Below are 22,827 nucleotides of genomic sequence, written 5' to 3' on the forward strand. Positions count from 1 at the left end.
TTATTAACTGGTTTAACTAGATGAGGTAGCATTTAAAAAAAAACACTTTTCTTATAATTATTCTGATTTTATCCTTTTGCCATTATCAAGACAGCCACATACTCATAGAGGGTATGTTAGCTTGTGTATTTTTAAATACATGGAAGGGTATCCATCTGTTTCAGGTGTGGAAACCAGCCTTCATGGATACAGGAAGGAATGTAGCTGCAAGGTCCTGATAAAATTAATTTGGAGAAGGAACACTCCATGCATATTACTTTACCTACTACATCCAGAATAGATATGCAGAAGAAATGGCAAAATAGAACATTTATCTGCAAATTGTACGTTTGTATAAAAGCATGTCATGTTCCCAGTTGCTTTGTCACTTAAATGGAAGGGTGGCTATCACAGTTTGCATATAATAGAGACTATCTACTCAAGTATGTTATTGAAAAGGCAAAGAGGCCATATGAGCATTAAAAATCTTTCAATGCCCATGTCAGGGGTCCTTTAATCATGGCCTCTGTTTTTGTTTAATTTTAATTTTGTATTGTTTTTGGAATCTATTTGTACATGAGCCTTATAGCAGCATTGGAATGTTTTGTTGTTCTCAAAGTCATGGGCAAATTGAATAACAGCACCAAAGTTTTGCCTTTTCTAGGCCTTTCTGATGGCTGAGTGAAAGTGCTCTCCACCCTTTCTTGAGTTGGCAGGAAATCATTCTAGCATAATACTTGTTCTCCTGATCACCTATATTACCAATATTACTTCAATTCTAGCAATGCTGGTGTTATCTTGATTTTGCATCTGCAGTGCAAGATCAGCAAAACAGTTGGTTGATTCTCCGACTTTGCTGGCCTCCCCCTTCTGCATTCACCATTTGATTGGGAAAACATCTGCCAAACACAGACTTTTTGTGGAAAAAATGCAACAGAGGGCCTTCCTGACTTGTGCCTAATCATCTTCCTGCTGTATCTTCACGACATTGTCCCTGCCCATGGGGGAGACAGGGTTAAATTATGCCAGTGCTATCCTCCTTATTCCATAATATCAAGGGCAGCCTGAAAGTGTGCAAAACCTGCTATGCTTTGCTATTCAATATATCAGAGGCAAAGTCAGGTGAACAGTAGCAAGCAAGATCAGAGAGGCACTTACTGGCTGTTCCAGGCTGATGAGGGCATTTCCTCTCCCCTCCAGTCAGCCTCCTCTGTTGCCATTCTGCTACTGTTTCCCTGAAGAGATGGGTATAGCAGTGCATGAAACATAAAGAAAACTACTTGCTGGGACTTCAATTAGCATTACAGTAAAATACTGTAACAGTGAGATAGTGTAATAAGATGAAATAACATGGAAATTACAGGACTAAGCCCCCACCTCACCCCAGTTGCCTCCCAAACAGAGCTGAGAAGAATCTGGAAGCCGGAATGGGCAGGAGTCTGGTTGCAGGACCATCTCATCTTGAGGCTCCTTCCTGTGCCCCTCCTTCTCCAGCCCGGTCAATCATAATTCAAGCCGAATAAAGTTGTTCGTGTATTTGTTTATTTGTTTGCTTTACAAAAGAGTTTAAAGTCATGAAGGGAGCTGAGTTCATTTATATAGGATTCTCTTACTTTCCTTCCTTTACAGACAGACAACAGATGCTGGCTTCCAGATTCTTCTCAGCTCTGTTTGGGAGGCAACTGGGGTGAGGTGGGGGCTTAGTCCTGTAATTTCCATGTTATTTCATCTTATTACACTATCTCACTGTTACAGTATTTTACTGTAATGCTAATTGAAGTCCCAGCAAGTAGTTTTCTTTATGTTTCATGCACTGCTATACCCATCTCTTCAGGGAAACAGTAGCAGAATGGCAACAGAGGAGGCTGACTGGAGGGGAGAGGAAATGCCCTCATCAGCCTGGAACAGCCAGTAAGTGCCTCTCTGATCTTGCTTGCTACTGTTCACCTGACTTTGCCTCTGATATATTGAATAGCAAAGCATAGCAGGTTTTGCACACTTTCAGGCTGCCCTTGATATTATGGAATAAGGAGGATAGCACTGGCATAATTTAACCCTGTCTCCCCCATGGGCAGGGACAATGTCGTGAAGATACAGCAGGAAGATGATTAGGCACAAGTCAGGAAGGCCCTCTGTTGCATTTTTTCCACAAAAAGTCATTCCCCCCACCCCTAATAAAACAATCGGCTAGCAGCCGATGGTGCTGCTGGTGAACGGCGAATCCGATGTTCTAAGGATCAACACACCATTGGAACCTGGAATGTAAGATCTATGAGCCAGGGCAAATTGGATGTGGTTATTGGTGAGATGTCAAAATTAAAGATAGACATTCTGGGCGTCAGTGAACTGAAATGGACTGGAATGGGCCACTTCACATCAGATGACCACCAGATCTACTACTGTGGACAAGAGGACCACAGAAGAAATGGAGTAGCCTTCATAATTAATAGTAAAGTGGCTAAAGCAGTGCTTGGATACAATCCAAAAAACGACAGAATGATCTCAATTCGAATTCAGGGCAAGCCATCTAACATTACAGTGATCCAAATATACGCCCCAACCACAAATGCTGAAGAAGCTGAAGTAGAGCAGTTCTATGAGGATCTGCAGCACCTACTGGACAACACACCTAAAAGAGATGTTATTTTCATCACAGGAGACTGGAATGCTAAGGTGGGCAGTCAAATGACACCTAGAATTACAGGTAAGTATGGCCTGGGAGAACAAAACGAAGCAGGACATAGGCTGATAGAATTTTGCCAAGACAACTCACTCTGCATAACAAACACTCTCTTCCAACAACCTAAGAGACGGCTTTATACATGGACTTCACCAGATGGACAACACCGAAATCAGATTGACTACATCCTTTGCAGCCAAAGGTGGCGGACATCTGTACAGTCGGTAAAAACAAGACCTGGAGCTGACTGTAGTTCAGATCACGAACTTCTTCTTGCACAATTTAGGATCAGACTAAAGAGATTAGGGAAGACCCACAGATCAGCTAGATATGAGCTCACTAATATTCCTAAGGAATATGCAGTGGAGGTGAAGAATAGATTTAAGGGACTGGACTTAGTAGATAGGGTCCCGGAAGAACTCTGGACAGAAGTTGGCAGCATTGTTCAGGAGGCGGCAACAAAATACATCCCAAAGAAAAACCAAGAAGGCAAAATGGCTGTCTGCTGAGACACTAGAAGTAGCCCAAGAAAGAAGGAAAGCAAAAGGCAACAGTGATAGGGGGAGATATGCCCAATTAAATACAAAATTCCAGAGGTTAGCCAGAAGAGATAAGGAATTATTTTTAAACAAGCAATGCGCGGAAGTGGAAGAAGACAATAGAATAGGAAGGACAAGAGACCTCTTCCAGAAAATTAGAAACATCGGAGGTAAATTCCAGGCCAAAATGGGTATGATCAAAAACAAAGATGGCAAGGACCTAACAGAAGAAGAGATCAAGAAAAGGTGGCAAGAATATACAGAAGACCTGTATAAGAAGGATAACAATATCGGGGATAGCTTTGATGGTGTGGTCAGTGAGCTAGAGCCAGACATCCTGAAGAGTGAGGTTGAGTGGGCCTTAAGAAGCATTGCTAATAAGAAGGCAGCAGGAGATGATGGCATCCCAGCTGAACTGTTCAAAATCTTACAAGATGATGCTGTCAAGGTAATGCATGCTATATGCCAGCAAATTTGGAAAACACAAGAATGGCCATCAGATTGGAAAAAATCAACTTATATCCCCATACCAAAAAAGGGAAGCACTAAAGAATGTTCAAACTATCGAACAGTGGCACTCATCTCACATGCCAGTAAGGTAATGCTCAAGATCCTGCAAGGTAGACTTCAGCAGTTCATGGAGCGAGAATTGCCAGATGTACAAGCTGGGTTTAGAAAAGGCAGAGGAACTAGAGACCAAATTGCCAATATCCGCTGGATAATGGAAAAAGCCAGGGAGTTTCAGAAAAACATCTATTTCTGTTTTATTGACTATTCTAAAGCCTTTGACTGTGTGGACCATAACAAATTGTGGCAAGTTCTTAGTGGTATGGGGACACCAAGTCATCTTGTATGCCTCCTGAAGAATCTGTATAACGACCAAGTAGCAACAGTAAGAACAGACCACGGAACAACGGACTGGTTTAAGATTGGGAAAGGAGTACGGCAGGGCTGTATACTCTCACCCTACCTATTCAACTTGTATGCAGAACACATCATGCGACAAGCTGGGCTTGAGGAATCCAAGGCTGGAGTTAAAATCTCTGGAAGAAACATTAACAATCTCAGATATGCAGATGATCCCACTTTGATGGCTGAAAACGAAGAGGAACTGAGGAGCCTTATGATGAAGGTGAAAGAAGAAAGTGCAAAAGCTGGCTTGCAGCTAAACCTCAAAAAAGCCAAGATTATGGCAACCAGCTTTATTGATAACTGGCAAATAGAGGGAGAAAATGTAGAAGCAGTGAAAGACTTTGTATTCCTAGGTGCAAAGATTACTGCAGATGCTGACTGCAGTCAGGAAATCAGAAGACGCTTAATCCTCGGGAGAAGAGCAATGACAAATCTCGATAAAATAGTTAAGAGCAGAGACATCACACTGACAACAAAGGCCCGCATAGTTAAAGCAATGGTGTTCCCCATAGTAACATATGGCTGCGAGAGCTGGACCATAAGGAAGGCTGAGAGAAGGAAGATCGATGCTTTTGAACTGTGGTGTTGGAGGAAAATTCTGAGAGTGCCTCGGACTGCAAGAAGATCAAACCAGTCCATCCTCCAGGAAATAAAGCCAGACTGCTCACTTGAGGGAATGATATTAAAGGCAAAACTGAAATACTTTGGCCACATAATGAGAAGACAGGACACCCTGGAGAAGATGCTGATGCTAGGGAGAGTGGAGGGCAAAAGGAAGAGGGGCCGACCAAGGGCCAGGTGGATGGATGATATTCTAGAGGTGACGGACTTGTCCCTGGGGGAGCTGGGGGTGTTGACGACCGACAGGAAGCTCTGGCGTTGGCTGGTCCATGAAGTCACGAAGAGTCGGAAGCGACTAAACGAATAAACAACAAATAGGATACCCCAAAGGTTGAGTCATCTCCAAACATTCTCCCTTCTTGGAAGGCATTCTCCTGTTAGGCAAGACCCAATAGGTTCATGCCTTCTTTGATCTTAAAACTTTCTCTGCAGTTTTGCAGGTTTTCAGCTCTATTTCTAACCTCTGCAAAGTTTTCTTGTATTCTGGTAATCTTAGTTCTCCTTCCCCCACCCTGGCTCCTTTAAAAAAGGGACTATAAAAATAAAGCCAGATACCAAAGACTGTGTTCTTATCTTCTCTCAAGCCTAGCCAACCTGCTCTGATTATAAAGGGTTTGTGTTATGTTTATATAGACAAACATATAGAACATGAAGGAGGAGGAAGGAAGGAAATACTAGGTTTTGTTCCTATGCAGGACTTAACTGCATTCTTGCTCAATTCTGATTGACTTCAAATTCTTCCTTTGCAAACATCCAGTTGTGCATGTGTACATTTACACTTGCTCAGTTACCAGGAGAAGCAACTAGTGGAAAAAGGGCAGAAAATTTTGTGAATTGTTCTGTTTTGGACCAGTCAAGACCTGTTTTGGTGGCATCCTCTCTCTGGTCTGGAAAAAGTGAAACATAGCTCAGAATGATAATAGCATTGCTGATAGATTATCCCCATGGTACTTACATTTTAAATTTGTTACAAAGAAATCATATGTACTGTATGTTGTGATTGCTGGTGGGTATACAACTTTATAAAAAGCAGGTATGCACTCAAGTGTTTATCAAGTAGGTTGCTATTGACTAATTTTAGCACAGAGCTTTGTAGCCACTTGGCTTTAAAGTCTTAAAAAGGGGTCCAAGTAGTATCTGCAGGTACAGCCACAGAATTTTGAAATTGACAAATATAGGGGACATACCCCTTTGACAAGTTAACATAAAAAAAACCTTCAGAAATATTTTTCTAAGCTGAACAGAGGTTTGATTTCTCAGTGGTAGGAGACCTGCAGCCAATTGTGAAGGAGGCTACTATTGTAGTTCAGCATTTGGAGACTCGTAGGGCTTTTCCACATAGTCACCACACCCATTCATGCACACACACACAGAAATGTTCCACAAGTGTTCTTAATATTACAACAGAGTTCTGCATAGCCAGTCTCCAGGCAATCAGTCCTGCAACTGATCATGTGCACTAAAGTTGGCATCCTGCAAGTACCCTATCTTTATCCATGCAGCACTACATTTGTTTTTCATAGTGAACAACAAAAAAAAGTAACTGCTCATTTTAAGCATAGTGAAATGGTAGCACAGTGAAGAACAAAATGAAAGCATGTTGAAAATCCTAATAAAGCAAGCACAGAGCAATGGTTGGAAGGAATACTGTTGAGAAAATGTATTATCTGAATGAATGGTAGCATCCCAGTAGTATTAGACTTGTAATATACTGAATGTAGTACAGAAGCAGAATGCCCATCAGGGCAAAACTTGATAAAAATGTTTACTCTCTGCAATTTACTACTACTTTACCTGTATTATCTGAAATTGATTTTACATTGCCTGAGAAACCAGATAGAATGAAAGAGGATGTGTACCTCATTTAAATAAATTCATGCTAGTAATATTCCCTGAATGTTATTCCAAAAAAAACAAACAAATTCTGATTTAGAGATGGATAGTGTAGAATTCATTTGAATCTAAGACACTATACAAAAGCAGGAACAGCAATGAATTTTCAAACTAGCTTTTAACATTTTTTGGCAGCTTACACTACACAAGATTTAACAGCTGATACAACTTGGGCAGGTGTAGATTTTAATAAAGGCTCAAACGTTTGCCATTTCAGGCTTTTCAGAATGGAAGATCAGAGCCAAATATTAACTAAAAAGTATTTTTGGTATTGGGGAGTGAGAGGTGGGGAAAGCTGTCATGCTTTGTTCATACCCATTCTCTCTTTCTACTTTTGTCTAGCTTAATTAACTTGATAGGGGCAACATACCATAGAGCATAAATAATTACAGGATGGCATTAGTCCTGTTTAGGCACCTTCACTGTAATTTTAGATTATCTGGAACCAAGTATGCAAACCCGTTAGACAGCCTGAGGTGGTTCTTGAGAAGATGACTTGGTTGGGAAGCCCAAATGACAACAATTCTTCATCTTTTGGGGATCTGGATCAAGAGCTTAACCACTCTATCCCCATGTTATTCATAGCTTCTAAGATAAAATAACTCCCCTTGCTCCTCTCTCTTCAATATGATTATCCCATGTATTATAATTCCTGCCTGTAACCTCTGATTGGATTTCCAGCTGCATTAGCTGGATTTTTTTCCTTAGATTCTCAGGAATTACCCATGTTACTTTCCTGTCTTCAGATTACTTGCCTTAGATTTGGCCTCCTGGTAAACCATTCACCAGGAATTGTCTGCATATTGGGCCATGAGTTTTATCCAGCCTTCTGACCTATCCCTGTAAATACATACTTCTATGTTGTGTTGTTATAATGGTTGAGAGGTTTCTATCATACAAATTACTGAAAATAGATATCAGAGTAGATTGTGATTTTATGCCTTGGTCTCATACATCTGTTTTCTATTTCATTGCTGAATCATTGCAAAATGTCTTATGAACTTGCTGGCCAATTGAAAATAGGTACAGCTGGATTTATCTGTTCAATGCCAAATGTTCAAACTGGATAATTGCAGTGCACTAAAATCTTTATTTACATGTCCTATTTTGAATGGACATGATTGCTCTTATGGGGGCACACTGTGCAAGATGTTTTGAAATTTGAACCCCTACACAGTGGGGAACCTTTTTTAAAAGAAGTGATAGTAGCACACACTCTTGTCTAAGTGTAATTCTTGAGCCAAGTGCCTCAACATAGATTTCAAGTTGCTTTGAGAATCAGTTGTTGAAGGAAGACTAAGAAAGACAACAGACTCTAGTAGTGAAGGTACAAACTAGTGGTTATGCACACTCTAGGTTATTCTCTTTTATTCAGTTTTGAAGCAATGTGCAAACTTTTTAGAAATTTAAATACAAAGAATGGACATGTTTCAAAATCTTTTAGATGAAGCATTTTTTGAAGATAAGTTTTGCAACTTTCAATAGGAAGCTCTTTCCTTCCTTCCTTCCTTATTTATTTATTCATTCATTCATTCAATAGTTTTATATAGCTGCCGATCTCATGAAACATGAATCTTAGCATGTTCCACAGCAGCTAAGTCTTCTAAGCATTAAGAAAGGAATTCTCTTTCACGCATTAAGAAGTAATGTGGTTTTCATAGCACAGTAGTTTCTGCAGTTTGTTCAGGCTGCTGATTACTTCTGAAAAGTGCCACTTGAAAAGCTACTGTTTTTTACATTTCTTGCCTTAGACTTCTTCCACTCAATGAAGCCCCTTTCTAAAAAAATGTGGATCAAAAACATTCTTAATGTTCAGAGGCTAAGATTCTAGTTCAATTCCCAGGAGACAGAGGAAGAGTTACTAGCAAAAAAAGTCATTGCCCACCATCAGTTACTCTATATTCTAGATCCTTCAAGGAGGTGCTCTGGAATCCAATCTGATTTTCAGCAGGTTACTAACACTAAGATACTACTTAGAGAGATAAGGCATAACTGAGGAGAGTTGAGAAGGATGTGAGATCCTTATGATGGATGAAATAAATCATCTTGCTCAAGAAAGGCAGGCAGAGTTGTGGACCCTCTTGAGTCAATAGACTTTGGTGTTCTTAAACCATGAACAAGTTTGCAGAATATGCAAGCCAGACTTAGCATTAATGTTGGGTAAGAGACTCACCAAGCGAATCCTTTCTAGATCACACAGCAAACCATAACTAGCCACATATTAAACTTAAGTTCCCTCTTGCCTGGAACCCCAGCAGACTTTTGTAAAATGGCTCAACCAGTTATTTTGTTTTTAATTTTGCAGCCACCGCATGTTTTTCTTCAATTGGCATCAGAACCTCCATAAATATTGGCATGGTATGGGTAGTCTGAGTTTTCCCCCATCCTTGCAGCTCCCTTTTTTTACCCCATGTGCTTGGATGTGATGAAAATAGAACTTTGGAGCAGCAGAGATGCTCCATTTTGTGGCCACTTAATTTTTGTTGTCTCTGAAGTATAAACTCTCCCAGGTTTGGATGGCCTGGACTTATGACTGGTAAGTAAATATACTACAAACCATGGATGAAAAATATGGATGTGATTACCATATAGTTTAAAAACCATGTCTTTATTTCACTCAGTCCACAATAGGTCTTGGGTTTGAAGAACTGTGGTGTTCAGATGGCATGTGTAGTTAGAGAAGCAGTTAAGCAGGAGGTTAAACTGAAAGTCTACACTGTAAATGTAAGAATAGGTAGGACTGAACCTCAAATTCTGTGAAATGTTGAATGATATCCATTTTATTTATTTGATTTAAAACTTGAATATCCTTTTGTTAATTATTCAGTGTGGTTATAAAAATTAAAACACTGGGGTGGGTTCAGACTTCTACTGGAACTGTCAGAGAGAAAGGGAGGTCAGTTCTTGACAATTTCTGCAAATGGGTGCACAAGCTATGTTAGGCCAAAACAGAATTAGGAACATGGCAAACTGTCATACAAATTACAGATGACTCTCTTGAATAGTATGAGAGGCAGTGCAGGGGAAGAAAGGGATTGGCAAAACTCAGTTCCCCTCCCCTTTCTATCAGAGAGCATCCATTGGAGTCCTGTGAATGGAGCCCTTCCATTCACCAAAGAATTAGTTTGGCTCTGGTTAGACTAATAAATAACAGTCAGTGGATCCAAATGCATCAGTGACAATAAATTCATCCAAGCAACCTACAGCTAAAAGAAAAGGAAAAAACGTTGTACCATTATATTGTAAAATGTTACGTTATTTGGAAGTGTAAACAGAAAGCCCCTTGACCACCACCTCTTTCCCTGTCCCTCCTTCACACCCCTCCACCCACACACACACCCGATTTGGGCCTCTCCAAACAGTGGAGGCAGTGTCATACAGGGCTGCAGTGTAAGCAGCAAATACCCAGTACAGACTGAACAACACAGCCTCCACTGTTCACAAGAGAACAGTAACTGACTGAAGAGGATTTTTAGAAAACCTGAGCTTCAGAAGGAGAAGAGAAAGATAGGTTGCATCAACTGCTTTACCAAGTCATTGCACTCAGTTCAGAAACTTTAATGCATTGATGATGCAATTCCAGGCAGGTTTATTCAGTTAAAGGCTTTTATCCCGGATAAGAGAATATGGGATGAGAGCCTATGACTGTATGTTTTTGTTTTTGTTTAGAATTAAGACACTATCAGCAGAATAAAGCACCTTTAAAAGTGAATGAAATGGAGTAGAGTAGAGTAGAGCACAGACCTCTGCATATTTATTCTGAAGTACCTTCTACTGTATGCAGTGGGACTTAACATCTTACTCTGTAGGTGAGCCCTGTTAAACGTATTTTAAGGTTAAAAGCATTAAATACACACATTGCTGTTTCTCTTGAATTCAGTGGCTACGTTCAGTTCTTATGTCTGGTCAAATCCAGAAACGTTATTTTCTACATAGTATTTGGCTATCTAGTATTTTGTATTTGCTGCATAGTATTTTGTTTTACCATCATTATCATCATCATCATCATCATCACTATTTAAGATAATTATGCTCATGTTATTGTTTGCCAGTTTAGATTAATCTAATTTCTTCCCAATGCATAGTGATCCTCTAACCCTATTGTTATACACTTTTACTTTCATACTTCCAGTATTCTCCTCTATATCCCAAATCTGTTCCAGGCAAACCCCAAACCCCACAGTAGATAGCAGGGTGCCCAGGGCAAAGATCCAGTCTATGAATGGATGCCAGTTCCACCAGCAGATAGACAATACTGGATTGCAATTCTTTGTTTTTAAGTAAATAAGGCTTATTGATTCAACACCTCTCTTTCATGTTATTCAAAGAATCAAAATTCAGATGATAGTATTTTTCAACTTCACAGTATTTTTCAACTTCAAATTCATTCATCAATTAAGTATTTTGTTTAGGCTTAACAGATAGGATCCATTTAGAGCAGATACTAATGAGTTTTCACTCATGCAATTCACTATTCCCCCCTCCCAACAAAAATTATTCTTGATGTGTGGGTGGGAGATTATCGTGTTCTTTCTACAACTAGAATTTCAAGTAACATGAAGCTTTTTTTTTCCTTTCAGAGTTTTGTTAAGCCTTAGATAAACTTAATGTAGAGTACTTCCATCTAAATGTATACAGTTTTCTTATAAAAATGATGATCAAATCAATAATTTCACAAGCACTTTATATCTGTACAATTTTTCCTTGAGGCTGAAAAGAGAGGCCCTCTCATTATTTATCGTAAGGTGTGATAGAGTTCCTTTGAGAAGGTCATTGTCTGCTTCAGCAAAAATAATCATGGGATTTTTGCTCAAGCAGGAAAAGAAAAAATGATTCTTTATTTCAAAAATTACGTTCAGAAAAGAGAAGCTTTCCCACAATATATAAGGAAAAAGAAAGGTTGTACTTATTATTTAAGGTTACATTTTAAAGGGAGAAAAGGTTCAAACATTGTTTTTATCTTAGCTGTAATATGCAGTTTCATGTTTCATGAGGTGATTTTACAATTGTTCTCACTGTGGGGCTTTACTCATCCACCATGACCTTTATTTCATTTAGCTAACTGAGATCTTGAGACTATCTCATAAAAGAAAAAAAACTTACTGAGAACCAATGCCAAATTTGATTTTAAGAAACATTTGGGACAACTGTTGGATTCACAGATACTAGTACATGGTGATGCTTAGAGGTGAGGGTGGCAGGTCTTCTGCTGGAAGAGCTACATGTCCCCTTATGCCCTGTCCTGTATTCCCTAAATCAGCTTATTATCCTGAAGCAAAGTGGAAAATACTATTTCATTCTGTACATGGCATGGCAGTTTTTTGTCCTTTATGCTTCATTCTTTTTGGACTACGAGCAAGGAAGTTATACTAAAGTTTTCAGCTGAGAGCTTACTTAACCAAGTGAAACATTCCTGCATAATAATTCAGATTAAAAAATAAAAATGCAGCTATGAGGGACATACATCATCATACTTTCTCATGGCTACCAGCATGTAATAGAGCAGCTTGGAGTAGAAATAACTGACAGACAAACAGAGGGGGAAATAAAGCAAGCTGCATGGACATCAGAACATTTTCAACAATCTCCCACCTCTGCAAAATAATAACATTAGCCCCTGTTATATGCAAGGAGGCGGCGGGGGGTGGGTAGCACTTTGTCCTTTGCCAAGTAATAGACAATAACAGGTATCTAGTTTCTGGAACTGTCAAGTAATCCAGTTTTACTTTTGTTCAAATAACTTATTCAACAAAAAATGAGCAAGAAATCTATCCTGATTGTGCATGGTGGCAGCATACAAAAGTGTTAATAATAAAAAGGGAGTGGTTCATAATATTCACTATTCATCTTTTTTTCCCTCTCTCTCTTTTGTTAAGTAACAACTTTCAAATGAAAGAGAAAAAGTGTAAGCCCCTGAAAAGAAGGACTAAAGAATTGCAACAACAGTAGTCCTGCTCAGTCTTATCTGTGGATCAGGAAATGGTTGGAAGGTTCCACTCATTCAACAGCACTTTATTCTGAGCGGACCTATGTAAGATTGTGCTATACAGGGCATCATAAGATGCAATGGGGTGCTTCTCATGTGATTTGGGGGTAGGCTGGAGATTGCCCAAAGCAGCCTGCTGGGCTGGATGGATCTGATTTTCTTTCTTTTTTTTATAAGAATTTTATTAAGTTTCAAGCAAAGATAAAAGCTACAGAAAAACAAAAAAAAAACCTACAAAGAAAAAAAGAAAAAACTAAAAAATGTAGAAACACAAGAGAACATTTTTCAAAATTATAAATTTCCATAATCAATCCCTTACTCTATATTAAACCAAAATTACATTATTTCTATAAATAATTCCATTGGCGCATTATAAAAATCACTAAATACAGTTGCTCGCTCCCCTTATATTAAAAGTATATATATATATACACACACACACACACACACACGCACATACATACATATACATACACATACACACACACACACACACACACCTCTTGATCAACTTCCCCCCAGATAACGTTCTCTTCAGGAGACCTCCCATACATAATAACCCCTTCTTTTCCATGGCATTCCATCAGAAGATCAATTTCACTTACGGCTTGCAACTTGATCTCTCCCTTTAATTTCTTCAACTCGACTATCTGATCTTCATCTAGCGTTTCAACAGAAGTCCCGATCTCACTCTTAGAAGAAACATTTATGTCGCTGTTTAATTCCTCAGTTTCATCCATGACATCCCCAACCAGATGACACATTTTAGACCTCATATTTTCCACAATGTCCTGAATGCCTTGCATTAAACTTGACAGGAATCTGAAAGAATCTGTTTAAAATCTTGGTGAAAATCAGAGAAAGTCTGCTTAAACTCCTCCATGTCTCAAGCAGTAGATTATGGCGCCCCCTAGGAGCTTAACCAGCAAAAGTCGAAGATATGGAAAAATTTTAGAATGTGTTTACATAAGCAAAAGTGAGATATGCAGACAGTTCCCCAGTGTCCTGACTTCCAGGGAAAGTAGAAGCAGAAAACTGAAAGTTCAAAACAGCCGATTCAACGTGTAGGAAAATGCTAATATCTTCAAATTTAGTACAAAAATAATAACAGGGAGACAATTATTTACTCTCAACCCTCCTTAATATTTGGATGGAAAACAAAGTCCAAAACTTAAAAAGAATTTTTAAAAAAATTGATCCCAAAAATGATAAGCATCAAGAGAACCCGCTTAGAAAGCCTCCCTTAGGGTACACATACTTAAAAGAAATATAAATTGGGTGATTTAGAAATGGGGTGGCTGGTCTTAGTGTCCCTTTATGGCTGCAACGTGGCTTGGAAATGGTGATGTCCCAGCCTCCTGGCTAGCTCTTACCAGTCGAGCGCAAATGCTGTTTGTGATCTTCTAGCTGTAAGCAGCCGTCTGGAGTACAGATGAAGTGATTCCAGGTGTTTTCCTCTTTCCGGAAAAACACTCCTGGGCTTCAAGAAAAACCTGCCTGAGCCCAAAAAAAACTGCCGCATTGTCAGTTCCGCCCGCTGAGCCTGCGAGCACAGCTGTTCAGTGCACCATGTCCCCACCGGAAGTCCTGGATGGATCTAATTTTCAAGAGTTAGAAAACTGCTGATTCTAACTGGAAACCAAAATCAACCTTTTGATAACATAAATTCTTTTTCATAGCTGCTATCCAGTTCCCCAAAAAGACTAGGTATAATTTATCATCAACTGCGTTAATGAAAAGAAAAAGAAAAAGAGATCTGACTTGTATTATTGTTTAATTCAGTTCTAGTATTTAGCAATTATTGTTAACTATAGAATATTTTTTTGGAAAATGAAAAACTTGAAAATGTTAACCTTACCTCTCAGCTGTTGTGACATGTATTCAATATTAATTGTTTAATACCACAAATATCAAGTAGTTTCAATAATTTCTGAAACATCTAACACTGATAAATTACTAAATTACCATGATAAATAGTATGGATTATGAGGTCAGTATGACCTTGATTAAACAGAGTGAGGTAACTTGAATATTTAAACATGTAAAAAGCTTGAAAATTATCCTACCTCTTGATGTTTTTATTTTACTTTTTAATTAGAAGCAAGCTTGCTTAGTACTTCTGGTCAGGGATTAGATATGAAATGAAAGACCTTGAGTTATACAATTGATTGTGTTGATCTGTATTTAATTCTTATACCAATTACTTTGGGGTTTTGTTTTTCTTTGCTGAATCATTTTGCAGGGATATTTTGCAAGGAGGAGAGACCATTGTTTGTTTGCTTGTTTGTTAATCTGAAACCCAGTTGCTCTTTGCATATGACCCGAAGGAAGATGTTACTTCTTATTGGTAACAGTTAATCTGATCATCTTAAATTGATGCTTATTCTAAAGTGAATCTAAATGGCTATAGAAAAATTATGCCACTTACTGAAATGTATTCACACTGCATTTTTTAATACGATGCAAAAGTACAATCAATCCTTTATAAAATTATCCTTACACACTGTACACATTATACACAGTCTTACTGCTGTACTCATTTATGTTAACAATAAGGATATCAATTATTTTGGCATTCACTTTCCATTGTGCTTCCATGCACCTTTTACTAGTCTCACACAAATGGGTATTCCTTGCAGACAGTATTCTCTCTCATGGCTTATTATCACCCCCATACTTATCACAAATTCCTTCCAAATCACACAGAGTAAGCAACAACAGTTCCACAAATTTAAATTTCCCTATAGAGAACCTAGTCAGAGTTACTTAAAGAAGCATTAAAAAGTTTTACATTTTGTGCAGTTTCCTCTTATGGCCAAGGATAAATAATCTGGTGGTATATTTTAATATCTGATGAGAGTATTCTGTTTTTGTTTTTGTTTTAATAAATGTATCTTAGCTGGCTTCAAAGCAGCAGTTTTTAAGGAGCCTTAAATAGAAAACATTTTGCTATACAGCCATATAACAACTTCATAAAAGAACACAGTTATGAATGTTTAACAGTTATGAGCATGAGCAATCTGTAGGCCTTATGATATCTGTGTACTCTCTAAACTATCCAAGGTAGTTTTTAAGATAGTATAATCAAGAACTGCAGTATTTTTTGCAAGAGGAGGCTTCTATTCATCTCCTCTGTTGCACAGAATCCATCTTTGTCTTCTCCAGTCAGTCATTAGGAACGGAGTATGCCCTTCTGTGTATTTTAATATGGCTTCACACACAATTGTGGACAAATAAAAATGGATACGAAGTAAAAAATATGTATTTACTAACATTTACTAAAACATACATACCTCTTTTGGAGGTGTTTGCTATTTGTCTTTTATTCTTTTGAAGGAAATTATGCAGGGTGTGATGCTATTTCAAAACACAGAAGAAAATAAATCCTTAAGCATGCAAATTATAGAAGCAACATCATATCAGTAGGCCATACTTTGGGCACTTAATTTGTTATATTTATTTCCTGCCTTTTTTTCAAGGAGCTCAAGGCCAGGTTTATAGCATTTTCTCTTATAAATTTTCCCTTAACAATCTTGTGGGAGAAGTTACTGACTGTCTCAAAATCTTGAGTGAGAGCCCAGGATAAGGGTGGATTTGAAACTGGGTGCCCCGTCATCAGGTTATAAATCTTAATCTTTACCTTTGCTCTTCTCACCTCTGAAGGAGAGCTAGACATGTGTGCAGGAGGGGAAATAATCTCGTCTGTCTACCAGTGGTGTCCATTCTTCCAGTGAGGGAAGTCATTTGGAGAAATATATATTTAAAGCAGATGGATGAAAAAGCATCTAAAATTGCCAACAGTAAAGCATAGGGGCACTGTTATAGTCTCTGTTCTTCCCTTTCCTCTACAGTGACAGTGTGAGCATTTGGCAAATAAGCTAAGTATCTGAAGTCAGTCAAAGTCCATGAGGCAAGATCCTGATAATAATGATTTTCAGTCACTTCAGTAGGCCAGATTTGATCTGAACCAATGACCTAAAGGTTAAAGGCTCCATATACAATTACCAAACTTCTGAGCAATCAATTCCCAGGATACACTATGTATCTGATATCCTGCAAGGTGGCCCTTATCAGGAAGAAGAGGCACTGATTCACACTAAAAGTGCATTAGTAAAAATAATGATTTAAACATGAGAACTTCTGAGACAAACTCTGTTCCTAGCAGCTGAGCATAATAATAGGTTCAGATGAAGTCCCATTAAAAGTTGATCTGAATGATTAATATATCACGTTGATTATGAATATATTGAATGTTGTTTTATTCCTTTTATATACCATGAAAAAACTGTTCCAAGTATCTATAAAAACATTACTGTATGTGTAGTGAGGCTAATCCCAAACCCATATCTAGCATTTTTAGGAAAATGGAAATATTTATACTGATATCAAACTTAGATGAGGTAATCAGAGTGCTTCCTGAACTAGTTAACCAATTTATTTCAAGTACACATCTCATTTCTGAATCTGTCAAGAGTAGGCTAATTTCCAGGATTCATAATCTGGAGATGAGGGACTATAAAAAGGTTGAGATGGGCAAAAGACAAAAGTAGAAAGTAGTCAAAACAAAGAATGAGAAGAATATGATATGATCTGTTTTGGCTCAAATATGATGGGTCTTGTGGCTTTTTCATAATAAATTGGAATTGCTACTTTATTCCATTGACATGAAAGAACATTTCCATAGATTTTATTCTTACACCATTTTTTAGGAGCAAGCAGAGATATAATTGAGTTTATTTTTAGACTTATAATTAATTGCACGTCTTTTGTAATCATCTGCCTATGTGTATCGAGGGTTATATTATATAACTTCTTTATTTCAGTGACAGCAGGATGCAGGTGTTAATCTGCTCTACAAATGAAATAGCCCTGAATATTAAAGTAAAAGTTATTTGGGAGAGGGTCTTCCTATAGTGCTTGTTTAACAAATGTTTCATAAGCATTTTAGAGTCACTTCTATGCCTGCCATTTTATACATAGATCAGAATTTTCTTCTCAAAGATTGTTACAAAAATGAAAAATTATGCATAGCAAATAAAATGATAGCACCTGGAGAATTATTCAAAAAAAAAAAAAATAGAAGAATACATACATTTTCCATCAGAGTACTTACTCATTTCAATATATGTCACTTCAATGAAACAAAAGAAAAACAAATTATCTTCAGTATCTGTGGATCTCTTGTCAAACACAAAAAGTAAATGTATTGATTTCTAGTCCCAGACCCATTTTCTCTACCCATACCTTCAATCTTGGATAAAGTCCCTTCATGCTTAGGGACACAGAAGGAATATTACTGAAGAAACTAAGCAAAGTTTTGAAAATAGTATGATTCCATCCAAAACTTAGTATAGTCTGTAGAAAGACTCCAATTTATTTGGAGTTCGAGTTAAATGTTAAATATCTATCCTTGTTTCAATACTGATGATTTTAATTCTAGACAATTCCAATCGATTTGTTCCTTGATTTAATACTATCAAATTTTCCATGAAACGTATGTTCCCCTTATTTCAATATATTTTTATTAGTTGATGTCATATTAAATTGATAAACAGAAGTGTATAGAAGGAACTTACAATCATTTTGTTTGAGACATCAGTATAATTACTTACCTAGAAGTTCTTTTTCCAGAGTTGACCTGAACCTCTCACCTTTGTGCAATTCTGCCCTTAAATTCTATCTGCAGGATTCATTTCACCCCTACACATCTCACCATTTTGGAAAATCTTTCCTACATGTCTAGTCTTATGACAGGTCATTTATGCTGAAGCCAGTTATTTTTGTGGGACTGAGCATAGGTCAATAACGAGGCAATGCAACTTAGGACCATTGCAACTTAGGACCCTTGCTCTCTCAGCCCAAATTACCTCACAGTTTGTATTGTTGGGAAAGTAAGTGGGAGAGACCACTGCATATGCCATTGTGAGCTCCTGCATGAAAGGCAGGATATAAATCCAAGAGATAAATAAATTATCATAAGGAAAATCATTCTTTCTCACTTGATAATACTGGACTAATATTGGCATGCAATTCAGAGATACAACTTTTAAAGCAGGTGGTCCTGTCTGCTGCTAAACATCCTTATTATGAATGATTAATTGTTGTAAACTCTTTATTAGGATCCTTTCTGGGCTAAGGCAAGATATGTTTAAAACATAGCTGTGTAATTGGGAGTGAGTGAAAAATTATGGTTTCATTCAACAGCTAAGTATTCTGCAAAAAACGCCATAGGATAAGAAGCAAGATCCAAATCATAAACCCAATTGTTGTAAAATTGTAAGGTCCTTGCAGCAGCACCAAAACCAACCTTGAGGCCTTTTGATGCAACAAAAGCTTTGCAACACCTTTGATGGTGAAAGTTTTTTTTTTCTTTAACACAGTATGGACTGAAGTCATGCTAAGAATTTTGAGAGAGACCTGTACAGACTAGTGCAAGGTAGGCCCACAGGGAGATCATCTACTTGCCATTCTGATCTATTCAATTTCAACACGATTGGGAAAGCAATTTGCAGAATTGAGCTGCCAATAGTTCAGCTAACTGTATGATTCAGATTAAACTGTCAATTAGTCTTTTTAAAAAAAATGATGTGGGTTCAGATGGCAGAGTATTTTGCAGTTTCTTTTTCCCATATATATTCTCTCCAAAAGATCTTCCTAATATCAGAAAACTTGCAGAATAAAATGTGATATACTGTGGAACTGATAATGACCCCAATGCCTGGAAGCGTTTTCCATTTAAAGCATCTTCTGTTAAAAGAGGTTTCAAGGTTATCAGTAAAGATCAGTAACTGCAGTTCCTGGGTCAGTCAGTTCTACAACATATTAGGACCTTTCCCAAATGGCAGCATGTGTAGTTGTGTTGATAACCTTTAGTCTTTGTGTGTTAGATGTAACAATTTTAATTGAACTAGATTATAATATAATCAAACTAGGATACTTGAATTTAAATATTTAAATACTTCAGTGTGCTGTTCTTTGCACTGTTCTATAAGGAGAAACACTTTCCCTTGCATGAATAGGGACGTTCCATTGCACACTGATTATTAGAAGCCATAGTTTAACAAATCCCTTGCTCTCATATAAGTGCACAAATCTTTAATAGATTTTGATTTTTTTTACTTTAGTTGAGACTCACACTTGAATGGAATATTTAATGTGGAGTATTTAATGGGAAGTTTCAGTCAATAAATGAACTTCAATTTCAGATAGCTGATCTCACTCACACTGGAACAAGCATGTATAGATTCCATAGCCTGATAGCAGAAACACAGAAGAGCTGAATAATTGTGTAATCCAAAAACAAACACTGCTCCAACATACTAATTCGCTTTAAGGAAGTATAATCTGGATTTTTTTTAAAAGTAATAATTGGTAAAACACAGACACTTTAAAATCTAAGTAGTTGGTACCAACTGGATTGAATTGGGGTTCAACTCTAGAATTGCATTACAGATTTTACATTAACTATACTTCAACATTATATAAAAGTGGTACCCATAATATAAAGAATAAGAAATATATTATGTCTTTGTTTACCAATACAGCCAAGCAAAAGACTAAACCCTTTATTACTGAATACCTGATCTTCAGCATGCTGCTCTATTGCAATATATTTTCTTCTTTGATATACTCATTATAATATTATCTATATTCCCGGGTGATTCTAAATCAGCCATTTCATTTGCTAACAAATATAAAGTAACAATGTTTGTTCTTCGACTGCCAATAGCTTATTGATCTATTCATTTCTTCCTGGCACTAACACTGAAAATGACAAATGAATGTAGTTGCCTTTATTATATGAATAGCACACCCCATTTAACAATGGATACAGCAAATGTGTGTATATATCTAAGTTCCCTAATATGTTGTGGGTTATTAAATATGATAAGATTAAAAAGAACAAACTATATGAGAAGACTCAGGTTCTTTACATTATTACCAAACCTTTTTCTACAATAGCTGATAAAAAGTAATCTCCTAGCAAACAGATGAAATTGGCATTGTACAATCCAGCTGTGTTTTTAATATGTGCAGATTCCTTGTCTAGTGCTTATTTCATGTACCTTTGTTAAGAACGCCACTCTTCTCAGAGTAGATCTAGCCAATATCTGATTGATTCTGGTCCGAGGGTCTTGGATCAGTTCAGTGTAATTTCCGCTCTTCTTACTTTTATTAGAGAATGCTTTTTAGTTAAAAAAGATCCATTTGCTTTACATATGCAAAAGGTGAGGTTATTTTTCTACCATGTTTTATTAATATCTGCTACGTGTATTTGTGTGTGTGGTGAAAGAACAAACATTGTTACTTTATATTTGTTAGCAAATGAAATGGCTGATTTAGAATCACCCGGGAATATAGATAGTATTATACTGAGTATATCAGATGGTAGAATCTTTTCTTTTCCCCCAATTCAAGGTATAGAAATTTCCAATACACAGAGACAATACATTTCTTTATATTAATTGGATAATAGACGTTACTTCCATGCCACTGAAATAGCTGATGAAATATCTATGTATAGACACTTGATAGACCAGTATTTCTGACACAGTCCAATATAGGATGTGTCTAATTTATATAAAATGCAGCACATACTGGTCTTTCAGTAAGTCCCATTGACTTCAGTGTGGTATACTTCTGAATATACATGGACTGGTTTGGAATGTCAGTTGTTTTGTAACCACTGAAAAAGGAATAGCAACATCTCAGTATCTTGCAAGGAAATTTAGCTAAAATCTGATTCTACTCAAACTGAAAGGGTGCCATCCAGAGAAACTAGGTAAACTTTAGAGCACTGAACTCGATCCTTCGTCTTACACACAAATGTTCCAATGAACTGAATAAGGCTTAACCTATCAGTCTGATCAATTTTATCCAGAATTTATTTCAGGAAATTCATATCTAATGGAGTCCATGTGAGATAAATAAGACTAAGCTTTCTTGGCAAAGCTGTCCTTAAAAAATAATTGCTAAAGAATGGAAATGTAAATTGCTCTGAAAACTTCAAACATACTTTACACATGCAGATTCCAGAATCAGCTACTTAAAATGTAAATGGTGTTTTGCAAATTGAGTCCTGCTTGTCTGAGCTGAATCATTAAAGCTGCGATTTATCCCAAAATTGACTTTATTATTGCATTTAATTATAATAGAGGATTAAGCCCAAAAGTATTTGACAATCTATCCCTTTTCCCACTATGAATGTTAGACAGCCAGTAATTGACCATTTACAGCATGGTTAACCATTTTTTGTTTGTTTTTGTAAAGACTGTGTTTCTAATTCCCATCCCCTGTCCTTAAATTGTTACAGAAATTGAAGCAACCTGAGGAAACAAAAGAAGAGTCTGGGGGGAAAAAAGGATACCTAAAATTTGCCTTGAATCTCTCAATAAATTTAATAACAACAGATGAATTTTGTTGCGGAAAAAAGAACAGTCCAAACAAGGTTGAAGGGCAAGAAGAAAGTGAGAAGAATGAAGAAATGTCTCTAAATAGTTCTTGAGGTATAGAACATGCAGAATCTTCAAGTGATTCTTTATATGACAGCTCCTCATCCAGTGCAAGCTAACCGCCATACCATGTTTAAAGACTCTACAGTGATGAAGCACTTAAGAAACTCAGTAAGAAAGAGCAGTTAAATATACTGAGAGTTGCTAAGACTCACAATCGCATGTATTCTGATGTAACCACACAATAAAGAGAGGAGACTGCATCCTTGTGAAAAGAAAGCAAATGCAATACCTGTAACACAGTTGTAACTTTTAAAGTCTTAATTTGCACTTTTACGAATTCTTGTACAGAAGTTGTAAAAATGTTCCTTGACAAAGAAAATTATATTTGTAGAAAAACATGATAGCAATAAATACTAATTTGTGTCATGCTTCTGAAATGGCACATTACTAACTTTAAATACTGGTCTTAATATTAACAAAATTAGTGATCATTTTTATAAAATAAAGTTTTATAAACATTCTAGTCTTAAAATCGTATGCAGCTGAATCATTTTATTTGCCAAAATTGAACTTGCCAAATTATACTAAAACTGCTTGGGTCACATTATACAACATAAAAATGCTATTTTGAAACCAAGATTTATTACGAATTCACATTTCCAAAAGGTACTCCATCTGTAATCTTCTATAATTGATATATCTTATGCTGATTTAACCTGTATTTGGATTTTATCTTAATTTTGTTATTTCAGAATCATGGAG

The 22,827-nt window shown here is 37.0% G+C and overlaps 1 protein-coding gene across 2 annotated transcripts in view; it reads left to right on the forward strand.

The window, feature by feature from the left end:
• Nucleotides 1-22,224, forward strand: part of NCKAP5 (NCK associated protein 5) — a 612,885-nt gene extending 590,661 nt beyond the window's left edge. The window contains exon 17 of one of the 2 annotated variants that reach the window (XM_063288715.1): nt 21,924-22,062. In XM_063288715.1, coding sequence (XP_063144785.1) covers nt 21,924-21,940 — 17 coding nt within the window. In that variant the 3' untranslated portion in view covers nt 21,941-22,062. Of the gene's footprint in view, nt 1-21,923 lie in introns of both variants that reach the window. The other variant, XM_063288716.1, reaches the window with a different exon arrangement.
• Nucleotides 22,225-22,827: the final 603 nt, after the last annotated feature.

Source organism: Candoia aspera, chromosome 1 (assembly GCF_035149785.1).
Source record: "Candoia aspera isolate rCanAsp1 chromosome 1, rCanAsp1.hap2, whole genome shotgun sequence".
In the NCBI taxonomy this organism is placed as follows: domain Eukaryota; kingdom Metazoa; phylum Chordata; class Lepidosauria; order Squamata; family Boidae; genus Candoia; species Candoia aspera.